The sequence below is a fragment of the Solea senegalensis genome, linkage group LG11 (genome assembly GCF_019176455.1).
Source record: "Solea senegalensis isolate Sse05_10M linkage group LG11, IFAPA_SoseM_1, whole genome shotgun sequence".
Lineage (NCBI taxonomy): Eukaryota > Metazoa > Chordata > Actinopteri > Pleuronectiformes > Soleidae > Solea > Solea senegalensis.
The window spans coordinates 1,660,287-1,684,052 of record NC_058031.1 but is presented as its reverse complement, the minus strand read 5'-3'; the positions used below and the strand labels follow the sequence as shown (position 1 = coordinate 1,684,052).

The 23,766-nt window shown below is 43.0% G+C and overlaps 1 protein-coding gene and 1 long non-coding RNA gene across 2 annotated transcripts; one reads left to right on the top strand and one right to left on the bottom strand.

Annotated features, from left to right (window-relative positions):
* Positions 1-474: 474 nt before the first annotated feature.
* On the bottom strand, positions 475-3,928 carry LOC122777778 (protein NYNRIN-like). The gene has a single exon (XM_044039238.1). The coding sequence runs from the start codon at positions 3,833-3,835 to the stop codon at positions 647-649; it is 3,189 nt and encodes a 1,062-aa protein (XP_043895173.1). The 5' UTR covers positions 3,836-3,928; the 3' UTR covers positions 475-646.
* Positions 3,929-15,277: 11,349 nt separating this feature from the next.
* Positions 15,278-18,882, top strand: LOC122777585. The gene is made up of 3 exons (XR_006361342.1): positions 15,278-15,744; positions 16,008-16,076; positions 18,705-18,882. It is a non-coding gene; the product is annotated as an uncharacterized LOC122777585 (long non-coding RNA).
* The last annotated feature ends 4,884 nt before the right edge of the window (positions 18,883-23,766 follow it).

Genomic DNA, 23,766 nt, shown 5'->3' with positions numbered 1-23,766 from the left:
CGCATTGAGGGGTCTAGGAACAACAGGGACTGAACCAGTGGTAGTGCGAGGTATCAAGGAACAAACATAACAAGGGGAACTGGTCTGTTGTTTAGCAAAGAAAAACATGGTTTGGTACCAGACATTCTGCGTATGGTCATGGAGACTGTCATTTTTCAGGAGCGTGCGTTTAAAACGGTGAACCAGCTGGTTGGTATCACTCGTGTTAGCGTCAAGTGAGTGGTGAATGAGCTGTGGTCTCAGAAAAAACAGAATCGGAAGGACAATGATCAAGGTTAAAAACAGGAAACAACACATAGTGCCTCGTATACCACACAGGCCTGGGTGTCTGAACGGATGCCAGGGTCTGTTACGGTCCATGGCCTATGTATCAAGGAGGTAAGGGAGTAGTGCGAACAACAACGTAACAAATATAACTATTACAGAAACTAGATAAAAACCGCACATAAAAATATACAGACTTGTAAGGGGAGAGTCACTGTGTGAAAAATAAAGACAGTGAAATGGTGTAACACGTGTAGGGTGTGGTGTGGTGTAGGTCTTCTTGCGCCCACGAAGGTGACACAGAAACTACGTCTGCACGCCACTTGTTGTCTTCTTTCTTCGGACCCTTGGTCGCCTGCGTGCCTGTTACGAACGCAAAGTCTTACTTAGCAGCCTCTGGAGTTTGTAGTTTTCCAGGAGCACCAGCAGGGGGTGCTGGAACCTTTCTGCAGTGGCTGGCGTGGATCCAGGTAGCCCGCTCAGCGACCTTCACAGCAGTGTGGGTTGTCAGCAGGATCTGGAACGGACCTTGCCACCTCCTGTTCCTCCACGACTTCCTCCTGAAGTCTTTTATGACCACAAAGTCACCTGGTTCGAGCTGGTGCAGGGGACCACTGGCTGGAACAGGGAGGGCTGCGATCACCTGTTTCTTTACATCAGAGAGCTGTTTGGATAGATTGGTACAGTAGGTTAGTGTGTTGTGATCACAAAGAGCTGTTGATGGGGGTGGAGATCGGGGAGCTTCCACACCTACAGAAGGAGGAGTTGCAAAAAGAATCTCAAAGGGGCTCAAGTTAGTTCTGTTTCGTTTTCGCATTCTCATATACATAAGCACTAGAGGAAGTGCTTTTGTCCATGGAAGACCTGTGTCTTCACAACACTTGGCCAGCTTGTTCTTTAGTGTTCCATTCTCCCTCTCTACTGCACCTCCACTAGCTGGGTGGTAGGCACAGTGTGTTCTCAGGTTAATACCTAAGTATAGGCTCAGTTCAGTGATAGCTGAATTAACAAAATGGCTGCCATTATCACTGGAGATTTTAGCTGGAATTCCCCATCTGGGAATGATTTCAGTAAGAAGGGCTTTAGCTACTACTGAGGCAGATTGTTTTGAGGCTGGGAACACTTCAACCCATTTGCTCCACATGTCTACCATCACTAAACAATGAGACTTTCCTTCTGATGGAGTTAGTTCTACAAAATCCATCATGACATGCTCAAAAGGTCGAGTTGGTTGAGGATGAGCAGCTTGTTGGGAAGGTTGGATTGCCCTGCCTACATTGTGAGTAGCACAGATAACACAGGCTTGGCAGTGTTTTTGAGCATAGGCAGAAAACCCTTTTGTGAACCAAAATGTGTTAATCATTTGCTGCATCCCTCCTTTTGATGCATGGTCAGACCCATGCGTCAATTTAGCATAGTGAGGGAAGAAATGGGAAGGCAAACACGGGTTGTTGTCGGGGCCTATCCAGATGCCATCATGACATGAAGCACCTGCGTTTCTCCAAAGTTGCTTATCTTTTGGAGATGCAAAAGATTGAACAGCACTGAGGGAAGATGGTACGTCAGAAGAAACTGAAACCAAAGTATGTGATACAGAAGAGGTAGACAAAGGGAGAAGAGAAGCTGCCTTCGCAGCTGCATCCGCTCGAGCGTTACCTGTAGAAATCGGGTCAGAGGCATTAGTGTGAGCAGCACATTTACACACAGAAATGGCAGAAGGAAGAAGGATGGCATCTAAGAGATCTGCAATGAGTGTGTGATGCAAAACAGGCTTGCCATCAGATTTCAGAAAACCTCTATGTTTCCAAAGTGCACCAAAGTCATGAACAACACCAAAAGCATATCTGGAATCAGTGTAGATATTTACAGATCTACCCTTAGCTAATTGGCAGGCAGTCGTTAAGGCCACAAGTTCTGCAGCTTGAGCTGAGAAGTGAGGTGGAAGAGATGATGACATCATCACGTCATAGTCAGAACAAACAGCAAAACCAACACGGCAGAGACCTGTAACTGGGTCTCTTGAAGCAGAGCCATCTACATAGAGGACAAGGTCAGGATTTGTCAAGGGCGTTTCTGTCAGATCAGGTCTTGGAGAACAAGATGCTGAAAGTTCAGCCATGCAATCATGAGGCTCACCATCCTGTGGAAGAGGGAGCAGAGTAGCAGGGTTAAGAACAGTACACCTCTTAAGAGTGACATTAGGCATGTCAAGAAGACACGTGTGATACCTAAGGTGTCTAGCAGCCGAAAGGTGTGATGTTTTCTGCTCAGAAAGGATCAAAGAGACCGCATGTGGCACAAGAATAGTCAAAGGAGCGTAGCCAACTATATCTCTTGAGGCCAAAAGGGCTTTTTCAGCAGCTGCTACAGCTCTGAGACATTTTGGCATGCCTGCTGCAACAGGATCGAGTTTACCCGAGAAATATGCCACAGGACGGAGCCTATCACCATGAGGTTGTAGGAGGACAGAAGTCATGCAACCCGAACGTTCATCCACAGTCTGAGTGAATGGTTTGGTTGGGTCAGGAAGTCCAAGTGTGGGAGGAGACTGAAGTTGAAGTTTCAAGTTCAGGAATGCAGTGTCTGCTTCCGGTGTCCACTCAAGTTGTGAGCGAGAGGTCATGCCTGATTGGTGACACAAGGTCCTGAGGGGTCTTTCAACCTCAGAAAAATTAGGGACAAAAGCGCGACAGTAGGAACACATCCCCAGGAAAGATAGCATTTGTTTTTGGGTAATTGGTTTTGGAATCTTTTGGATAGCTTCAATATGTTTTGGAGACATAGTTTTGCCTTCACCAGAAATTATGTGACCCAGGAAGGTCACAGCTTGTCTGACAAATTGTAGCTTGTTTAAGCTGGCTTTGTGTCCTTCTTCTGCCAGATGTTTGAGCAGTTTGATAGTGTCAGTTATGCATTGTTTTTCAGTTGGAGCGCAGATCAGAAGATCGTCTACATATTGTAGTAAGGCAGTGCCATCAGAGAGCGCTAGAGGCGACAATGATTCGCATAAAGCCTGATTGTAAATTGTTGGTGATTCAGTGAAACCCTGACATAAACGGGTGAAAGTATAACCTTTCCCGTTGAACTGGAATGCAAACCAGTACTGAGAATCCTTGTGAACAGGAACACTGAAAAATGCATTTGATAGATCAACAACTGAAAACCACTTAGCAGAGGATGGAACTTGTGAAAGCAAAGTGTAGGGGTTAGGAACACTTGGTGTTCTGGCATGAACAGCTGCATTAACTGCTTTTAAGTCTTGAACAAATCGCCACTCGGGTAGAGATGGTGGTTCTCTAGCTTTTTGAACTGGAAAAATAGGAGTGCAGACAGGTGAGTCATTGCATGGGATAATAACACCAGCTTCCAATAAGGATTTAAAAACAGGTTTAATGCCGTCGACGGCTTCCGGACGCAGAGGGTACTGAACTCGTTTTGGTCTGTAGTCAGACTTAGGAGTGACTATTACAGGTTCACAATTTTTTATGAGACCTACATCATATTTGCCTTGTGCCCACAATTTGGGTGGGACTTGTGCAAGGGCTGGATGGATCTGTTCTGCGGAGAGCATTTGGTGTATGTGTTCGGTTTTATCAAGATTGTGGTCTAGCAAGTAGACAGATTTCAGAGTAGCCACAGTTAATTTGCATGCAGTTTTGAAAACACCCCCTTTGGCGAGTACGACACATGTGGGTCAGGTGTAGATTGCCAATCTTTGAGCTCAATGCATGATTTTGTCCATGGACCTAAATCTCTCCATTGATCAGTTTGTCCTTTGGAAAGCGAAATATGTGGATGTGAATTGTTAATCAGAAAAAATCGTTGTTGTTCAGCTGTTAAGCTGACAGAAAGTGCACATCGCAGGTCTGTCCAGTAGAGAGAGTCAGTCAGTAGAGTATCTTTGATGTCAGTCCACCATTTAGTTTCATAGTCTCTGTCAAGGTCAGTTGTCACGTGTGACGTGCAATGGAGTGCCTCAGGCTGCATGAAAGCTGCAGTTGGGCTAACCAGTGCATGTGCACGTTCAGTTAGAGATGGAGCCAAAACACTCTCAACTTTCCATTGGTATATGTAGAGCAGCGAGGAGATTAAATCAGGTTGATACTTAGCCATTATATAGGCTTCAGGATTGGGTGGAGTTGTTCGTCTCACAGCTTTAACTCCTTCTGGTGTCGAAATCAGGTCGATGCCAAAAGCCATCATCAAGTCTCGTCCTAACAAGTTGAATGGACAGACTTGGGAAAGCAAAAATGAGTGCTTTACTTTAGTAAATGGTTCAGGATGAGAACACGTAATTGGAGATGTATAGTTCTCTTTCACTGTTGTTCCACATGCACCAATGGAATACATGAAATTGCCACTGAGTTTGGCCTCAGGTATTTCAGAGTATTTTAACACTGTGCGTGTTGCACCCGAGTCAACCATAAATGTAACATCTTTTCCTGCAACATTCAAAATCATAGTGGGCAGTTTCTGCACCATTGAGTCATCATACATGGTGTATGTTCCTATAGGTTTAAACTCAGTTTTTCTCTGTAAAACTTCAATAGTATCTGTGAGTAGTTGGTGTTGTTGCTGCGGTGTAAGCGTGTGAGTGGTGTGTGTGTGTGTGTCATTCTCACTCCCCTTTTCTGAAGGTTCAGGGTAGGCTGTCTGGGTGACGCACGCATCTGGTCCTCCCTTCCCTCGTCTCTCAGATCAGTCAGATGATTGTTGCCAACGGTCATTTCTGCCTCTAGGTGGAGCACCTCTGCCTCTGCCTCGGCCTCGGAATTGTGTGCAATCCTTTGCCCAATGTCCTTTAGTGCCACACAGGAAGCACACATCGTAACCTGGTGGTGGTCCCATTCTTGGACCTGATCTCTCTCCTTGCCATGGCCTGCGTCCCCTCTGCATGCCTCTTCCTCTTCGTTGTGAAACACCGTAGTGCTGAACTGGAAGTGGTTGAGTTGATGGTACTGCAACTTGTTGAGAGAGCATAGTTAACATAGCTCTGTGTTCAGTGTCTTTTCTTTTCTTTTTCTCAGCGTCTTTCTTGTCCTGCAGGCGTTTGTATGCATGGTCAGCATGTCTCACAACATCAATCATGCGAACAGAAGGGTCGTTCGCGCCTACGCACAGGTCAAGTGTGCGCTGACGGACTTCTGGCAGCAGGCCAGTGAGGAAGCTGGTTTTGAGCAGACTCTCATAGGGTGTGGTGTCATTGCCTGGGAATGGATCAGGACGAGGAATGCCACTGTTTTCGTCAAACACCTCTTGCAGGCGGTGACTGTAGTCACGTGGTGATTCATCTTCCTTCTGACAGCAGGCATTCACTTTAGCGAGGTCACAGTGAGCAGGGAAAACCTCAACCAATTTCAGTCCTAATTGTGTGACAAAGTCCTGATACTGTCGGTCTGCTAGATCAGCATTGTCATTAGTGTCCCAATTCACCGTTTGTGGTCTGAAGTCGCCATCTCTTGGGAAAATGTCTTTCACCTTGGAGAAATCAGATGGTTTCATGTATTTCATCATGACTCTCTGGATTTCGCCTGAGGTTGGTGTGAAATCTTTGATGAACTGAACATAGGCTCGTGCCATGGCAGCGCCACCTTGTGCAGGCTTTGGGAGGTGTGATGCTGCATCAATCAGGTCCTGAGTTGTCCATGGGCGGTAGACAAAACCTGGATTTCCATCCGGACCCATAACTTGCACCATTGGCATCGTAAGAGCTGAATCTGATTGTTGTCTGGTGCGTGCTGCAATTGGAGGGGAGAGGGAGGAGGAGGTGAGGACACTGGAGCCTGGTGAGGGAGTGTTCATGAAAGAGGATATGGATGACATCGGTGATGACGTGGCAGATGAGGCGTTGTATGGAGGAGGAACCGAAGGCGGAGCCATTGCATCTGGAGGGGGTCGTCTTCGAGGGAGGGACCAGGAAGCGTCATCAACCAGAGAGCTCTGACCGCACCCTGTCAGTTTAGGATAGAGAGAATTCTTTTTACTCTTAGGTTCAAAATCACTTCCTTTGTCTTTCTTATCAACTTTCATACATGTTATCATTTTGCACACTTGTCTCCTTTCTCTCGTTTCACATTCATCTTCCCACTTTTTCAGACATCCTTCATTCTTTTCAATCTCTCTCATTTTATCACTTTTCACTCTCTTTTTGCTCATAATTGTCTGTCTTTCTTTCTCAAGACTTTCACGTAATTTTTTCAGTTGAGTTTTGCTCAACGATCCCCCTTCTGGGAATCCATGATTTGTTACCCAGTAATTTAAACATTCAACACTTTGATCCCCATATTTTTGTTTCATGGCCAGAATAATTGGACTGTCTGGATCATTTTTCGCTCGTTTACTTCCTTGGGTACCCATGTTTCCTTTTTACCAAGAGTCCCTGACTCTTTTGATTATTTACCTCGTATAGACCCTGTCTACCGGTAAGTCCCTGACTTCTAGTAAATAATCCTAGGTGTAGGTCTTTGACGCCTATAACCCACACCTAACTTCAGTGAGAATGGAACGTTCTCACCTACCTCAGTGAGAGTGGAAAGTTCTCACCTACTTCAGTATCAGACCATAAAGATCTGTACCTACAACTCAGTATCAGATTATAAAAATCTGTACCTACAAACTCAGTATCAGGTTATAAAAACCTATACCTACAAACTCAGTATCAGGTTATGAAAACCTATACCTACAAACTCAGTTTCAATTTCAAGGAAATAAACCCCTTCAATCAAAACCTACAACATGACAGTTCCGTGTCAATGTTCCAAAACAAAAAGGAAGTAAACGATGGAAAATGATGACCAGCAGTAATGCAAGTATCCACAGACTCAGAAAATACATAAAAAAACTTTTCTCTATTGATTACAGAATCATTGTCATTATTCATGAATCATTGGTAAATTTGGAATTTGGAAAGTCAACATCTCACCGTCTCAAACGGACGTTATCTTTATCTTGGATCGTCGTGGAGCCAGTCAGTCAATCAATTGGATCGCCGGTCCCCTCTCTCTGAATACTTGGTTGGAGGTAGAGGAAGATCTCCTGGATTCCAGGTGCGCGCTGCCGACGTCCTTTTGATCCCGACGGACTCTCAGACGATCCCACTTCTGACACCAAATTGTTGTGGGAACTTTTGTGAGTGAGATGAAGCACGAGAACTGAGTCGGATGAATACAAGCAAGTTGATTTAATCTGAGTTGCAACCAGAGGAGCACAGTTTACAGAGTCTAAGAGTCTGCAAAGTGAACAACACTGAGCAGAGAGAAACAAGGCGTATATAAACATGTCTTCAGCAGTATGTGTACGTGATACAGAAGAACAGAAGGTTCATTGGATAGAGTAGTTGTCTGATATGATGCCAATAAGCTGTTGTGAGAAACTAGCAGATATCAGTAGAGAACAGGGAGTTTCTTGGGAGGACAGGGACCTTGAGATGAAATGGGAAACTTATAATTGCCCTCTACACCTCGTGTGACCCAAGAAACAACTAACCACTGAACCTTGTGTGACATAAAGAAACTGTGTGTCTGTGTGCATGCAATATGCCATTACAAAAGTTAAGATGTGAACCTGTAGATAAGACACAACATTAAATCTGCTTTCGCGTGAAGTGGCTCCACCTGGTGAAACATCAAGTCGTACAAGCCCGGTCCACCAGCTCCATGTTTGAGACGATGACATCGGATCATGAGCTCCTTCCTTTTTTCCTCCACACAGTCTCTCAGAAGGTCACAGACTTTTGTTTTTGAGGTTTACCAGACGTCTCGAGGTGGATCCCCTGTGGTTCTGCACATGATTTCCTCTCTTGATTGGTAACAAGGAAACATCCTGGAAACTGAATCCTCAGCATGCAGATGGTTTTCTGCTCACCCGCAAGTCGCCATGCCGTCGTTTTCCTGTGCGCTCCTGCCTTACACACCTGTTGATTTTGGCAAAACTACAAGACGTATAAGACTCAAGATCATTTTTCTTTGTTGACTTTCGCTGTCACCTCTTCATTCTTCAACTGACAAAGTGACCTCAGCGTACATGCATCTTAAAGTCATCTGAGCAGCTGACAAATAACAATAACATACGGTACAAATGGTATCTCTCTGATTCAGTGCAATGTCTTACCATACATTTGATGGACATTTTAGTGAATATGAAAGTATTTATGCTGCTTTTGCACCTACACTGCGTAGAATTAGCTTTAAATCTTTCATAGGAATATTTTCCCTGTATCTTGATTAAATAACATAACACTATAATTCACCTCTTTATGATGAATGTGTGCCCTTTTCATGAAAGTGAGTATTTTTGGGGCTTCTTCCCTACAACCTTCAGAGCTCCCATATTGTTTCCATTTCCCTTTCAAACATCCTCTGCATTCTCCTGCTGGCATGCAGAGATTTACTGTCAAGTTCAGGTTACAAAAAGTGGGAAAAAAAAGAAATCAGGAGAATACATCATGGCCTCCCTCATCGCTGTATTTGGCAACCGCAGACCTTGGCTAACTTGTCTATCTCAACATTACTTCTTTAATTCTCGGTGAAAGGCAGAATATATAAAAACCTTGGATCCATCATAACTTTTTACCCTCTGATCTCTACCCTGATGTACCATATACATCAACTCCAATACACTAAGCTCATTTTTCACGGGCGATCATGAAATTGTCATCATTCCTGAAACTCTTGCTCCATTTTAGTTCTCGGTGTTCTGCAACATTCGTCTCGTGTCAGTTGTGTGTGTTTTGTGAATACCAGATGGGGCATTAACTCAAACACGGTCTGAAACCGTATCCTCTCACTGATGCTATAGTGGCGGCTTCGAGCTGCGAATATTTCAACTTAACATTTCCATAAAAGGCTGTTAATCAAAATGATTATGATTAGTGGTGAAAGAATAATGGAAACGACATATATAAATCTAAAAGTAGAAGTCTATGTTTAAAGCCACAGACGGACGGATCTCCAGGGAAACGCGGCGTGGACAAGAGTACCGGTCCTCCCTCGCTAAATCATTGGATTCAGGTGTTTTCATTTGTACAACAAGCGGTCACTGGATGTGAGTGTGTTTCAGTCTGGAGCTGTGGAGTGATGGATCAGACTGCACATATCTAACAGTCTGATGGAAGAGTCAGAGTTTGGCAAACACCAGGAGACCACGCTCACCTGTTACTTAGCTAACCGCACTGTGCCGCCTGTTTATAGATAATGGAATGAGGCTGTTCTTCTGAGGTTAAGTCTACAGGACCCATGTTCCAGTGAAGCGTACAATCACCCCAGGTCAGCTCTACAGAGGCCTACAAAATTTGGTCCACATTGTTTTTACAAACGCCCACAATGGACAAATTACACCATGTCTTTTAGATTTGATGCCAACTAAAGGTAATTGACAATTTGATGCCTCCAACTTTAGGGGAACAGTTTGGGGAAGGTCTGTCTTTATGGTGCACAAAGCACGGTCCTTAAAGACATACATTAGTTAGTGTGAGTTTGGGCTGGAAGATCTCGACGAGCCCTGAATCTCAACCCCACTGAACACCGTTGTGAGCAAGAACCAGTCATTCAACATCAGTGTCTCACCTCACAAATGCTCTAATGGATGAACTGGGCAAACAAATGTCAGAGAAGACACTCTGAAATCTCGTAGAAAGACTTCACAGATGCTGTTATAGCTGTAGAGGGGAAACATTTAGACTGGACCATATAGATGGTCCAGGCCCTTTGTCTAGATGTTGTGGAATGAAAATGTATAATAGTGACTGGTCTAGCTTTCTTCTAGTTTCTTGGTTGTACTGTATTTTGGTAAGTTAGGTGTTTAATATATGTCTTTTAATGTAATGTCACTTTTCCATACATTATCCAGGAAATTTGGAGCTGTGTGGTGCAGTAACAGCAGCAGCAGCTGTGATTTGCTTAGCATTATCTTGGCAAAGTACACATTGTGGACAGCTGTACTGGGTGTAAAGGTTTATTATGTTTTTTTTAGCGGTTTAATGCACTTTTTTGTGGGCAGCCATCTTACTCGGCGTTGCCGCCATCAGAAAAAAAATAACACATCAAGCAGGAAAATCACAGGCGACACACAAACGAGACACGACTGCACCGAGGAAAAACAAAACAAGGTTCCTCCGCCCGACATCATCAAAGGCTCGCTGGATGAACAACACGAGCCAAAGTAAACATGTCACAGTGTTGCTCTCCGCTCTCTCCTGGAAACCAAATCAACACCAAATATTTGGTCTCGTCCAGAGATGATTGCATGTTCTTTGCCATTTTCACCACTATGTTTTTTTGTTTTTCCGTCGTCCGCTTGTCTACAGCTTACACTGACACGTCCACTAATGACGCAGCGGTTCTTAAGGAAAAACCGAGTTTCACCGGCCAACATTTCAGGCTCTGAATCTATTTATTTTCGGCGTGAACATGCCAGCCGGTTCAAAATTGAGTGGAGCTGATAGGCTTAATCAGCATTGTGTGAACTCCTTTAACAGCAGTTTGAATGAACCAGACATTTGTTTATATTTAAAACTTCGGCTCCACGGCTTTTAAGTCAATGATATCCCAGGAATGTGTTTGCTGCTTTATCTCACTGTGAGACAGGCCTTTTTGGGCTGGAAACTGGAGTTTGTGTGTTTTTTGATTTGTCCTTCTAAGCCAGTTAGTTTGAAAACAAAGACAGTTGGGGAGGCAGAACATTACAAGTGTGTGTCTCCACCAGTGTAATCAGAGTAAAAAATCAAAAAACGCGATGACATCACTGCAAGAGATGATTAATCCCTCGCCTGTCCTCAGTCCCTCCTTAGAAAATCCACCACCCTGTGCCAAACAGTGCTGGATCTTGGCTGCAGGCCTCGTTTATACCCCACACATTTCATTCTGTGGGCTTTTTCTCCTCGTAAGAGCTCAACAAGATGACAGACTTGCAAATGGCCCAAACCCAATTATCATTTATTAGTATGACGGTATTAGCGTTGATGCATTTCCTCCAAAGCAAAGTTGACATTTCGCGTCTGGTTTTGTGCAAATGGCCTGGACAAGGATAACAAAGTCAAACAATAACAGCATTTACCCCACCTGGAGAAAGCAGCATGTGTGAAATACATCATGGTCAGAGTTGGACAGCCTCTCCCTGTGATTGAGGCACATGGAGACATGTGTCTGTTGTTTGTTTTGAATAATATTTTTGAATAACTACAAAGAGGTGTTTTCACAGGATTAAAAAAAAGTGCTGTTTCCACAGCGACAGTTTGGATATTCAAAGAGAATGCCTTTCAGCGATAATTTTGTGCTCTTAAGAAATTATTTGCGACTATCTTTTGATGCCTTTTAGGCGGCGTCTGTCTTGAGACGTTTCAGCCTCTTCTTTGCATAACAAGGAGCGCACATCTGATGGCACAGTGGTGTAAAAAAAGGATGAGTCTTGGCAGGATCAGGAGACAGTATACTGATAAGATTCCTGAAGACATCAGTGCTATAATCCTGTCGTCTTTTTTGACTAAGGATCTTTGATCCCCTCTGTGAATTTATATGCATAAATGTATAGAAAGAGTAAAAGATAACGAGACTGCGATGCCCAGAAAGCGCGATTTCCATGCAGAGCATTAGCTTTAATCACGCTTGTATTGATTAGTCCCAAAACATGAAACATAGAGCAGATATGCCTCATTCACCAATGTTCAAAGATTTCCATGAAATATGGAAGTTTAATTAAAAAGATGATAGTGTGCACCAGCTGCTTTAATAAGTCGGTTTATTGCACGGGAACGTTGACACGTGGCGTTGATCGTGCCGCCGCCGCCGCCATAGTCTGACTCACCGACGTGTCTCACGTTCTCTTTGTCTGAACAAGTAACGCTCTTGAGATAAAGGACGAGCTTGAAATAGTTATTCATCGATACCATAGAGGCTATATAAAAACATGTTAGTCCAACTGAAATTATACAGTTTGTGAGGGCTTTAAACTCAACAAGGAGGACTCAAATGTTCAACTCCAAAGTAAAATCTATACTCAAAAAACTTAACTTAGACTTGATGACGTGGTTCTTGGACGACAGGACTGTGAAGCAAGACAGATAAAAACAAACTGACACAAGACAAGGGAAATAAGGACTATTTATACAAGAGGTATAGGGGAACAGTGCAGTAGTTGTCTCCACTCTCCTCTATGCCTGTGAGACTTGGACAGTTTACAGCAGACACGCTCGACACCTGAACCACTTCCACACAACATGTTTACGCAGACTGATGAGAATCCAGTGGCAGGATCACAGCCCCGACACGGTGGTCCTGTCTCGTTCTATAACGCCCTCTTGGAGAAGGCTCAAGATGGGCAGGTAACGTCCGACGCATGCCCGACCAAAGCATAACCAAAATTCTGCTGTATGTGGAACTAGCAGAGGGTAAAAAGCACGTTGGACGTCCCAAGCGCCGCTCATCAGCCACACCCACAAGAAATGACTGATGCCAAGGAACGAACATCATCATAAGGGAACACAGGTGAAACCAAAGCGGGGCGGGGTTAGCGATCTCAAAGGAGGGAAAATCACACAAAGGGAGGAAGTCAGTATCTGAAAACAGAGGGAGAAGAAGAGTACAAAATAAAACAGGAAGTGCGTGACAAGACTGGACATGAGTGACTTTAACTAAACACAAAGAAACACAACATGAACTAATAATAACATTAACATATCGGACGACATAACACAGTGTAACCACCTGCACTTGCTTTCTGTTAACATGTCTGGTCAAATATAGACGAGACAAGAGTCCCACCATCAGTGGACCTGCCATGGACACTGACGTGAAAACAAAAAACCCAGACAGTAATAATCTGCCAACAGCACAGGAGTGAATGTGGTTTTGTTGTGCACACACAGTCAGTTGTGGAAGTTCCACCTCTGTGTCCTGCGTTGTGGCAGCTGCCACGTGTTCTATAAAAAGGGATTCCCATATCTGCCTTGACACGATGTGCCACAGTGCGGCACTTCCACTGTATGGGATGTCCAATGTGACGTAGAAACATTCATGTTGCAGATTCCCTGTACTGCAATGCATAATTGGTGCAATTATTTGAATTTCCCAGTTTTTGTGACCATGCAAAATAGAATGAACCCCACGAACAACTCACCTTCATACCTTTTTTACTGCCTTTGGTTTTTTTGGAGGAAATTATTATTATTAATCAAATCATTACAATGTTCAAAAATCATCAATACAATAAAAAAAACAATGGCTTCCAAAGTTGTGTTTTAAAACAGAGAGACAACACGACTATGGATGCATCCTTGTCCTTGATTGGTGAGGAGGACGACAGTATGGACTGTCAATCCTTCAACGAGAACTTGAATTAACAAAAGAATTACAAATGTCCGGAGACGGTGAGGCGTCCCAGATGTGGCCTTGATTGTCACTCACTGTTACACACTGATGGGCACTGAAACCCTACATTTGCTGGCTTGGGACATAATTGTGTTTACATCACGTAGTCCGACCTTTGCTTAAGACACAAGGAAGCAGCTGTATGGGATTAGGATGTTGTCTGGTGGAGTCATGTATTAAAATGGGCCACACTGCATTGCTGGAGCAAGAGAAAACCACTGTTTTGTTTCTCTGTATATGATAAATACTCAGATGTTGTAATTGATCAACTCACAGAAGAGTGACAGGAGTAACTGTTGATCTTGGCTCCCTGACACAGCCCCCCCGCCACATTTCCCGAAAGAACGGGGGTTTCACATGATGTTCAATAAAGTGTCGAGCACTCCACCGACACCTTAATCCTTTAGATGCTGAAAAATGTATGTCCCACTGGATTTGATCACATCTCACACATCTCTTCAAAGAATCCCTCTTCTTTCCTGAAAATGCAGGCTCCCTTCACACACGTCTTAAAACCCCCTTTTTTCTCACACCTCTTTGCTTTTCAGGCAAGGCATGGGGTCTCCTTTGACCGGTAACCCAGTGAAAATGGCTGTGGAGGGCAGGAGCGTGAGACCAGGTACTGTTTCCCTCAAGCATAATATCCATCTTTTCATCCAGCATTCCTCGGTACTCCCGAGAGCAATGTCTCACATCCAACAAAAATGAAGTGAGCACACACACTACGCTAAAGGTAGAGGAGAGAGTGTAATCACACACTGTAGATATATGCTTTGCTCCAGCTGAACTTGGGAGGAGGGGGGGGGGACATTTCAACAGAGCGAGCTGAAAAAACAGACAGAACTGTCCAACAACAATTCATTCTCTGTCTTCACACAAGTATGAAGGCTTTCAAAAAAAACGTCCACAGGAACCATCCATCAGTTGTATTTGCACAATGTTCCACTGCAGTATGTGTAGTTTAAGTAGCATCTATCTATCTATCTATCTATCTATCTATCTATCTATCTATCTATCTATCTATCTGTCTGTCTGTCTGTCTGTCTATCTTTCTGTCTGTCTGTCTGTCTGTCTGTCTATCTAGAGTGTATTAGGGCACCATATTCCTCTGTGGTTCATATGTATTCAAACCTTTACCTTCTCATTTCTGGAAAATATTCTCAACATTCTCTTTTGTGGTGTTATGTGGTTTTAAAACACGACATGTGGTTTATTGCATTGCAACAACCAGAACGTGACAAATTCAACTTATGGTTAACCCTTCAACAAATCGCAGATGACACTTTGCATTACTGTAATTACACAAAATTCCAATGGTGTCTGAAAGTTGCAGTGCTAGGCGTCAGTCGGGCTATCTGACAACTAATGGATTACCTGGATAATTGTACTGTGAACTTCAAGGGTTATAACTGATTTCCTGTTATATCAGGTAAGAAAATATTTCCCTGTTATTTTCTGTAAATTCATAACCTAACGCAATGTTTGTGTTCGGTCCCTAAATTACAGTGATGGTGTTTTCAAACACATTAGCTCCAGAGACGCTCATCAGGGTGTAACGGAGTTAGTATAGTTAATGATCTCACTTGCCATTTCTACCTGTCTTCATTACTGTCTCTATTATTTTGTATTATGCCACTGAGATTTCCTACGGTATTTGAACGCCACACTCAGACAGGTGCACACTGTGGTATATTGTGTTAGATCTCCGCCAAAATACGATTGATTTTACGGACAAAAGTGTGTTTTATTAGCTGTACGTGTAGAGATAAGTTCCCGACAACAACAACTAGTGTTTGTGGTGACGTTAGATGCTTGAAATGTATGAAGAGCAAGTTGCTAACTCTGTTAGCTTGATGTTGTCGATAACTTTGTTAGCTTGATGTCGCCGCGGCTAAGCTAATGCTCGTGATGTAACTGTTTGAGCAGCAAGATGAATTTATTTCATGTGGTTTTATTTCAGTGTTGCTGTGTTGAACTATGATGAGAGCTGACTGTGGAGAAGTATATTTGTCCGTGTTTCTCATTAGCATTAAATGTGGGTCGAGCTGGACAGTGGCCGCGTGCGCACCATTATTACTAACCCCCTAAAAAGGCAAGGTGACGTTTGTCAGAGGGAAAGGTAAGTCATTTATATATACAGTATATTCTACATGTCATTCTAAGCCCGTAAAAGATGTGAATGTTTAAAAGTTATTTACATAAAATCATACTATTTGCCCCATTAAAAAACCTGATCAGTCTAAGAGATTGAATGACTGTGCCTGCTTAGCGTTAATACCACCCTCATCTCTCATTTGGTGTTGTTCAGGTAGTTGAGAAATTAGTAGAAGAAAAAGACAAACATGACCTATACTGTCTCTGTCCTCTCTTTCTTTGCAAAAGGTCCAGAAGTTCCCGGGCAGTTGTTGTGCTGTACTGTGGGGGTTGTTAGTTTCAACAACTTCACTGCAGGTAATAGTTCTCACACACATTCAAACACATATTGATGATATGAATATTCAATATGAATAATTTATTCTCTTCTTATGGTTAAAATGAGCACAAAACAGTTCTGCTGATGAACATTTTGAGGCTCAGGTGTTAAAGGGTTAACTTCAGCGGTAAAAATGGATCATTCTTCCTTGTGACTTGACTTATGAGCCCGGCAGAGAAATGAGCACTTGAATAATAATTATTTATAATCACTTATTTAATGAACTGGCTCGTCTGAAGCAACAGCTGGCCTCCATCTGCTCCTCACACTTTACATAGACTTGAAACCTTCTCTCTTTTAACGCCTAATCCATCGTTCAAACCCAACACTTTTGGTTAACTGCTCCAACTGTTGACAAACAGACTCCCCACTAGTTTTTGCATGATTAAGATGTTAGAGTAGATTAAAATGATGCGTATGTTCATGAAAGTGTGTGTTTTTTTTCTTTTATTTGCCGAGTTACCACACAATCCATCACATACTTTAGAGTGTGTGGGTAATCCTTCCACAGAGCGCCTCACCGAGAGCTTTAGCCTCTGTATGTTTTTTTTCATTCCCACAATGCAATGGGCAACAGGGTGGCTTGTGGAGAGCGAGCTCTGTAATTTAACATCCCTGCTTTTGGAAGCAGAGACAAAGCATGAAAAGAAGAAGAAGGTTTTTTTTCCACCATGGAAATAACATTTCCAGCCTCGGCTCTAATGATACATGATCCAACATGGTGGGAATCAAACTGAGCGTTAAATATTTAACTGAGTTTACATTTGTGTGTGTGTGTGTGTGTGTAGTTGGAGTATTAATGTAAAGAATAATGTATGGGCTCTTTAGAAAAAGGGAAGACCTCGCTTCGTACTACAAACCTCTGGGGCAGAAAGATGAGGCAACACTGTTCAGTCGGTTCAGACCAGAAATCAGCCACTATAAAGTTTTATATCTTATATCGCTTTGGGGGAGATCTTTTCTTTCTCTTTTCTGACCTTTAACCTTAACCAGGGTCAGAAAACACCAGCAAACTAGACTAGAATTAAAAGAAACTTGTTGACATAGTGAACCAGTGTTAAAAGAGTGGACTGTGAAAGCCCAGAATCCTCATACAAATGAGTTGTCAGGTGAAGCTTAAGAGCTTAGAGTAATAAGTTTTATATTTCTCCTCATGATACTGTATTTCTTGAAATGGCAGTAAAAGATCATTAGAAATATTATATTGTGACACAAATTTGCTCCTCTTACAGTTTACATTGATCGTGATAGTGATCTTATAAAAGTGTTTTGGAGACATTGCTTTGAGCAGATATAAAACAGCAATGGCAAAGGAATTATTCTTACAATATAAGCGTGTTGCTATTGTACCTGCACTGTTTCCACTGCGGTGACACGATGATCCAGATGCCCCAGTGCTGTTTCAGAATGTTGCTCGCTGTCCCACACTTTGTGGTTCCTTCTCTTCTTTTCTTAGAACAAACACAATTGTTCTCTCGAATGCAGGCTGTGTTCATCCCAGAAAAAAACAAAAACATTGTGTTTGCAAAACGGCGTCTGTCACTTCTCTGTGTCACATGTGGACAGAGTGACACGGAGAGTTCACAGAGAGCCATTCACTGAAGCTGCACTGCACAACTTCTAAATATTCCGTCGCCATGTGAGTTCACACGATGCTGATTAAGCCTGTTAGCTCGACAGCGGCGTTTTTTTGTTTCCATATCCTGTTGTCCTCGTGTCCCCACGCTGCACACGGCAAGGGATTCATTTTATGTCACAACCAAGTGGCAACAGGGAGTGATGTCACCCATAAACATGGTTTCAAAGTCTCAACATTCGCTGTGTGACCAGCGCGATTTTGAGCTTTTATAACCAGAGGTTCACAGGTGTGGCTCCTGTTGGACAATATCAGCTGTCAATCATACTGGTGTGACATCATGATTGGGACCCTTAACTCTTCAGGAAATAGACAATAGTTTGTCAATCAAATGAGGGGTAACAGTGGCTACTTTTGGGTTGTCTTCATCCAACAAACCAGAAGAGTGTTTCCACGTTTTTGTATGCGGCGTATGGACACAACTGACAGCACTGACAAGTACTGAACAGGTGGAAAATAGGTGGAAAAGGGACTTTTGTCTCAATGTGCAGAAACAGGAAATAATGGAACCTATGTAACGGGCGTTTTTCCAACTTCTCAGCTTTCAGAAACCATTGTTCTTTTTTTTCCAATAGCACAATCGATTGCGTAATTACGGTAATGGAAAGTGTGTCTGTGCAAGTGTGTCATCAGTGATACACAGGGGTGTTAAAGGGTTAAAATTTACCACACACACACTGTACTATACTTCATAGTGATCACATGTCAGTCAGGACAGGTGTGGCACCCAGGAAGAAGGGCTTAATTTTGGGGAAGCAGCTTGCCATAGATACCCGAGACATCCTTAACCCTGCACAGCTTATGGGGCTAAATCCTGCTGTTCCATATTCACTCTCACAGTAACAGAATATCCCGCGGCTGCAGTCACGCACCGCTTGGATTGGTGTTGGTTCAGGGAAAACAGCTGAGGAGGACGGCCTGTGTCCATAATGTATGACGTGTGTCTCTGTACGTGTGTGTGTGCGTACAGGAGCGGCTGTGGTATCGTGGAACACACTGTGGAGCCGTCAGCTGTGATCATTTTTCTGTGTGTGTCAGTCTGTGCACATTCGTCATGCATGTCAAAGCACAAAAAAACAAACAATGTACAATCAGAAATGACCAATAACAAATGCAGTGGTTCAATAAATATGCACTGGTTCAACTTTCACAGAATGTGATCCTTATTTTTCCCCGTTTGATTTTTATATAATTTAGCAATTTATACATTTTATATGTACTTCATATGGATACCCTTCGGACCTATATATGATTCCTTCATATGTCCTCATAAACCAAAGATCTTGCTTTACTGTGAGTTTAATCCTCTAATAACTCTGAATAAAATGAGTTATTAGTTCTATAAAGTTGTTGTGAGGGTATGAAGTTTCTCGTAGAATATATCACTATTTAATACAGAATTAAACTTCTTTTATGTAACACGTGGGAATACACAACATTTGTGTCTCTGACAGTTTTAGGTTTGGATCATTTTGAATCAGAATTAGAAATACCTTATTTATCCAAGGAGGAAATTCAGTGTCATGTTGGGAAATAACCCATTCACCTGATAACACCTGAGTCATTTAAATGAATTAATCCAAATAAGAATTTGAAACAAAGATGTACATTTTACTACAAAATGTATATAAAAAAGATTAGTTAAGCTAGAGTACAATAATAGTCTTACTGTGTGTATATTTACCATTGAGAAAACGTACAGCGTTCTCAGAGGAGTGAGAGTAAACCATCGCTGATCGTCCTCTCACATTATCCGTGTCACAGTTTGTAGTTGTTGTCGAGCAGCAGATGGTTGAGTCTGACAGAACGGCATTTACACACAACACAACGTCTTATCTGAGAAAATGAACAGTGATTGAACCTCGCTGACGGAAGCGGTTGTGGTATCAGTTCAGTTTAGACCCGGCGCGGCCTCGTGTCTGTTTTTATCCAGGGAAAAAAAAGCTGTGAGTGTTATCTCGTTCCCTGCTTTGTTTTCCAGACGCATCCTCGAGCGTACACGCGATGCAGAGACACCGAGGCGTCATACTGGTGTGTTGTGTGTTCATTTGCTTGGTGTTTGCTGACATGTGTTATCACTGCCTCGGATAATTAGCACCAAGTCAGTTACTTTATTGTGTAAGAGTGGTCAGCAGTGTTTCTGGAAATTCATACGCTGAATGGACTGAACGTCCATCCATTCATTCATTCATTCATTCCCTACCATCCTCCACTTGAGGGTCACAGAGAGCTGTTGACAAAGGGAGAAAGGCGGGGTCACTCTACACAGGTCAGTCCATCGCAGAAACAAACAAATATTAACTCTCACATTTACATTCATAAATGTTCATTAACCTCTTGTTTTTGCATGTTTTTGGACTGTGGGAGGAAACCCATGCATACATGTGAGAACATGTGCTTATGGTCCAGGATAATTAGACCCTGTGTCCCTTGTTGCATATTGTGTTTTTTTCCAGAGACAATAAGTTGCAGTATCACCACCTGATGATTGGCATTTATGAGTTCAGACCACGCCCATCAGTGGTTAGGTTAGGACAGGGGTCACCAACCTTTTTGAAACCGAGAGCTACTTCCTGGGTACCGATTAAGGCAAAGGGCCACCAGTTTGATACACACTTCTGAAATTTGCTCAATTTAACTTTAACTATATGTTACTATTAATAATTAATGATATTCAGCTATGTGAAGACACTGATCATGTTAATGATTTCTCATAATAAATATCAACAATGATTTAACAAGATAGGAAACAGATAAATATCAATGTGCCACGCTTTATTTCTATATTTTACTATACTGGGTCCACGGTATTCTGTTCCTCTTGTCCCCTTTTTTCAGTTTTTTTTCGCCCCTCGAAAAACCCAAATGACTCTGGTTCTTAGGACCGGGCGGTGCGCCGCTCTCTGCCCGAGCTCGAGCGCCTATTTTCGGACACCTGAGGGGCGATTTCAACGGGCTGTATCTCGGTCATTTTTTCACCTTTTTGGATGAAATCAACAGTATTCTGTTCCTCTTGTCCCCGCCAAGGGACAAAAGGGAAAAAAAGAAAAAGAACTTAGATGCAGCTCACTGGTAAGTGCCACTATTTGATCTATTTTTAGAACAAGCCGGCAGGCGACTCATATGGTCCTTAGGGGCGACCTGGTGCCCGCCGGCACTGCGTTGGTGACCCCTGGGTTAGGATAACAATCAGGTGTGTTTTTCACCTAATTACATTCAAATACACTTGAAGATTAATGATTGAATGTTGAACATTTCACATCAAAAAGACATCACAAAACCGTGTTAACTGCATAGTCTCCTGTTGTACTGATGTCTGAATCAGAAAGGGATATCACACACACACACACACACACACTGTGTTTGGCCTGTTGCATTTGAGATGTGAGTTCCAGTTGGAGCCACTCCACTGTGGATATAAATATGATACAGTCTTTGGCAAAATGATGTACATCTGCGACTTGATGTGTTTAACACAACCATCACATCACAGGCTATAGCACACATCGGGGAATTTATCGCAACATACAAGTTTTCAGATCACACTGCAGTTGTCAAATTGGAGTTACTGTGGACAATCAGTTAAACACAGAACCATGACAATTTAATGTCTCCCACTGAAATGTACACTTTGGCAGTGACCTTATGTCATTCCCTTAGAAGTGGCCTTGTCTAACCTCAGTAAAACAACTGCTAAGGGCTGTCTGCTCCAGAGGCGAGGCTGCTGCGAATGATGGTGAGAACGACATCTTAGGCTCTTGAACGTAAAGCACAGATGTACATTTCATTTTTCATCGCCGCTACAGAGTCAAAACAGCGTGGCTCTTGAGAGACGCGTAGAAGTACTCCAGACATGACGTGAGACAGCTCCAGCAAGCCTCCTTGGATTCATCACGTCAGTATGCTATTAATCATCATAACTCAGGGTGTCACTCTCTTCCAGTCCGATCCTGCACGGTGTTTCCGAGGCTCAATCAGCTGGCTTCCTCTGTGAGTCCGTGAGATCAGGGGACCACACCCACAACCGCAGTCAAGCTTCATCTGTGAACACTTTGGAGTTATACTTTACTGACCCTCACTGAGTCAGGACAGTGAAATGTTTCCCCCATGTAGAGTCAGTCTTTATAACTCGACAACAACTTCAAACCATCCCAGAATCACCAAAGAAACCAAACCTAGCACCCTGGCAACCCCACAGAACATCCTGCAAATGAACCAACCACTGTTTAAACAAACACCCTGGAAACTAACACAAAAACACCAAAGCAAGAGCTCAGATTATATTATCAGTGACACGCTGCCAAACACCTTTCATAGACAGGATTAGGATTTTGAGTCACGTTCATATTTGCCATGAAAGTGATTCAGCTGAGGAATTGTGATTCATTCTTCATCCAACCCACAGTGAGAAGTGAGAGACTGTTTTTCCCCCTTTAACCTTCCCTTAGCCTGTGGAAACAATGATACGATGATAACAGGCTGGCAGCTCATAGGTAATCTGAAATGTACTTTAGATCATGAGACTTTAAAACATGAGAATTTAATTGAATGGTTGGTTCTTCCATTTGTTCTTTACCACGTACCAGTTGAGTGGTTCTCAGCTGAAAGTGGGTGAGGGGCAGATCACACAGAGACAATTTTTAGTCGAGTTCAACTCTTATCTTTATGTCTTATGACTGTGTGGGGGACACCTCACCTGAAATAACCCCCCATATATGCCTGCTTAATTAAACACGCAGTATTCTGCCACTAGGGCTCTGTCAACCAAAACAATAACAAGGCACTCAGAGATGTCGGATTTCACCCCATTCACGCAACACGTCTTTGTCGGCAAGTGCAAGTGAGGAAACACAGACGGACAGACAGACAGACAGACAGACAGACAGAGCCACTAAAAACAATACTTCACTCCCCCTCCGTGGTAGTAACAAAGGCATCAGGAAGCAGCGTGGGATTATGGGACTTCTGTTCAGGGAAAGACCAAATATTTCCATGGTCATTCTAATGTTTCATGGAGGCCAAAATAAAATGGTCCATTACCTTGAATAGATTTATTCATATCAGCCTTTTCTGACTAAAACTACAGCAAACCAAGAATACAGTATTACACGTAGTTGGAATGTCTAGTGAACTTTTGACTTTGCATTTGTTCACTGTTGTACTTTTACTGATGCAGTACATGAAGGCCCCTGCAGGATAAAGAGTTCCACAGAGGTTTTCCATCTTGTCTCCTGCCCTTCTGTTCCACTCTGTCCTTCTGTCCCCTCAGCTGACCTTCCCACCCCTCCCACCTCGCCAGCTCTTTATCCTGCAGATGTTGGCTTGACTTTGTGGTTTGTCATCTCAGCACAAAGGCCGCACTGTTGATGAGGGCCTGGCATCAGCCTGGGCACCTGCCAGCATAATCTGTCCTAGACAGCCGCTCACAGAGCCAAGAGGAGGGTGGGCATGAGCTGGGCAGAGAGCAAAGGGGGGGGTCCCAGGGTGGGAATGAAGTCACAGCTGTGAGGGGAGGGGCAGCTACTCCTCCCACCGTCGCTATCACACACACAAACACTCACAAAACATCTTAATACCCTTGCGACACAAGTCAGTCATCAGTCTTCGCTCTCTTCTCTTGTCATCTTAGTTGCTATTTACATGGGAGATGATTGTTGTGTCTCCACTTAAATTTGAACATAAGATTTGTGTCAACGTGTGATTTATTTGTCAAACATACGCTGTTTCTCTCGGATGAGGCCGGTTTATCTGTTCAGAAAAGACAGTAAAGATTGTCAGTTTTTTTTTGGAAACTAGTGATGTGTCATTCGTGAACGATTCGTTCAATATGAATTAATCTTTTATATGACTCGGGAGTAATGAGTCGTCTCAGTGAGTGATTCATTCATGCAGTACCTTCCTTCCTTTGGGTCCTTATTAGTGCATGATGCTGCAAGGCATGGACGACATACTAAACTATGACTTTTTTATCTAATTTTGGACGACATACTAAACTATGACTTTTTTGAGTGATTTTGGACGACAATCTAAAC

What these genes read in the sequence shown, in the direction of transcription:
- LOC122777778 (XM_044039238.1), bottom strand. Translation starts at nt 3,835, where the DNA reads ATGCTCTCCGCAGAACAGATCCATCCAGCCCTTGCACAAGTCCCACCC.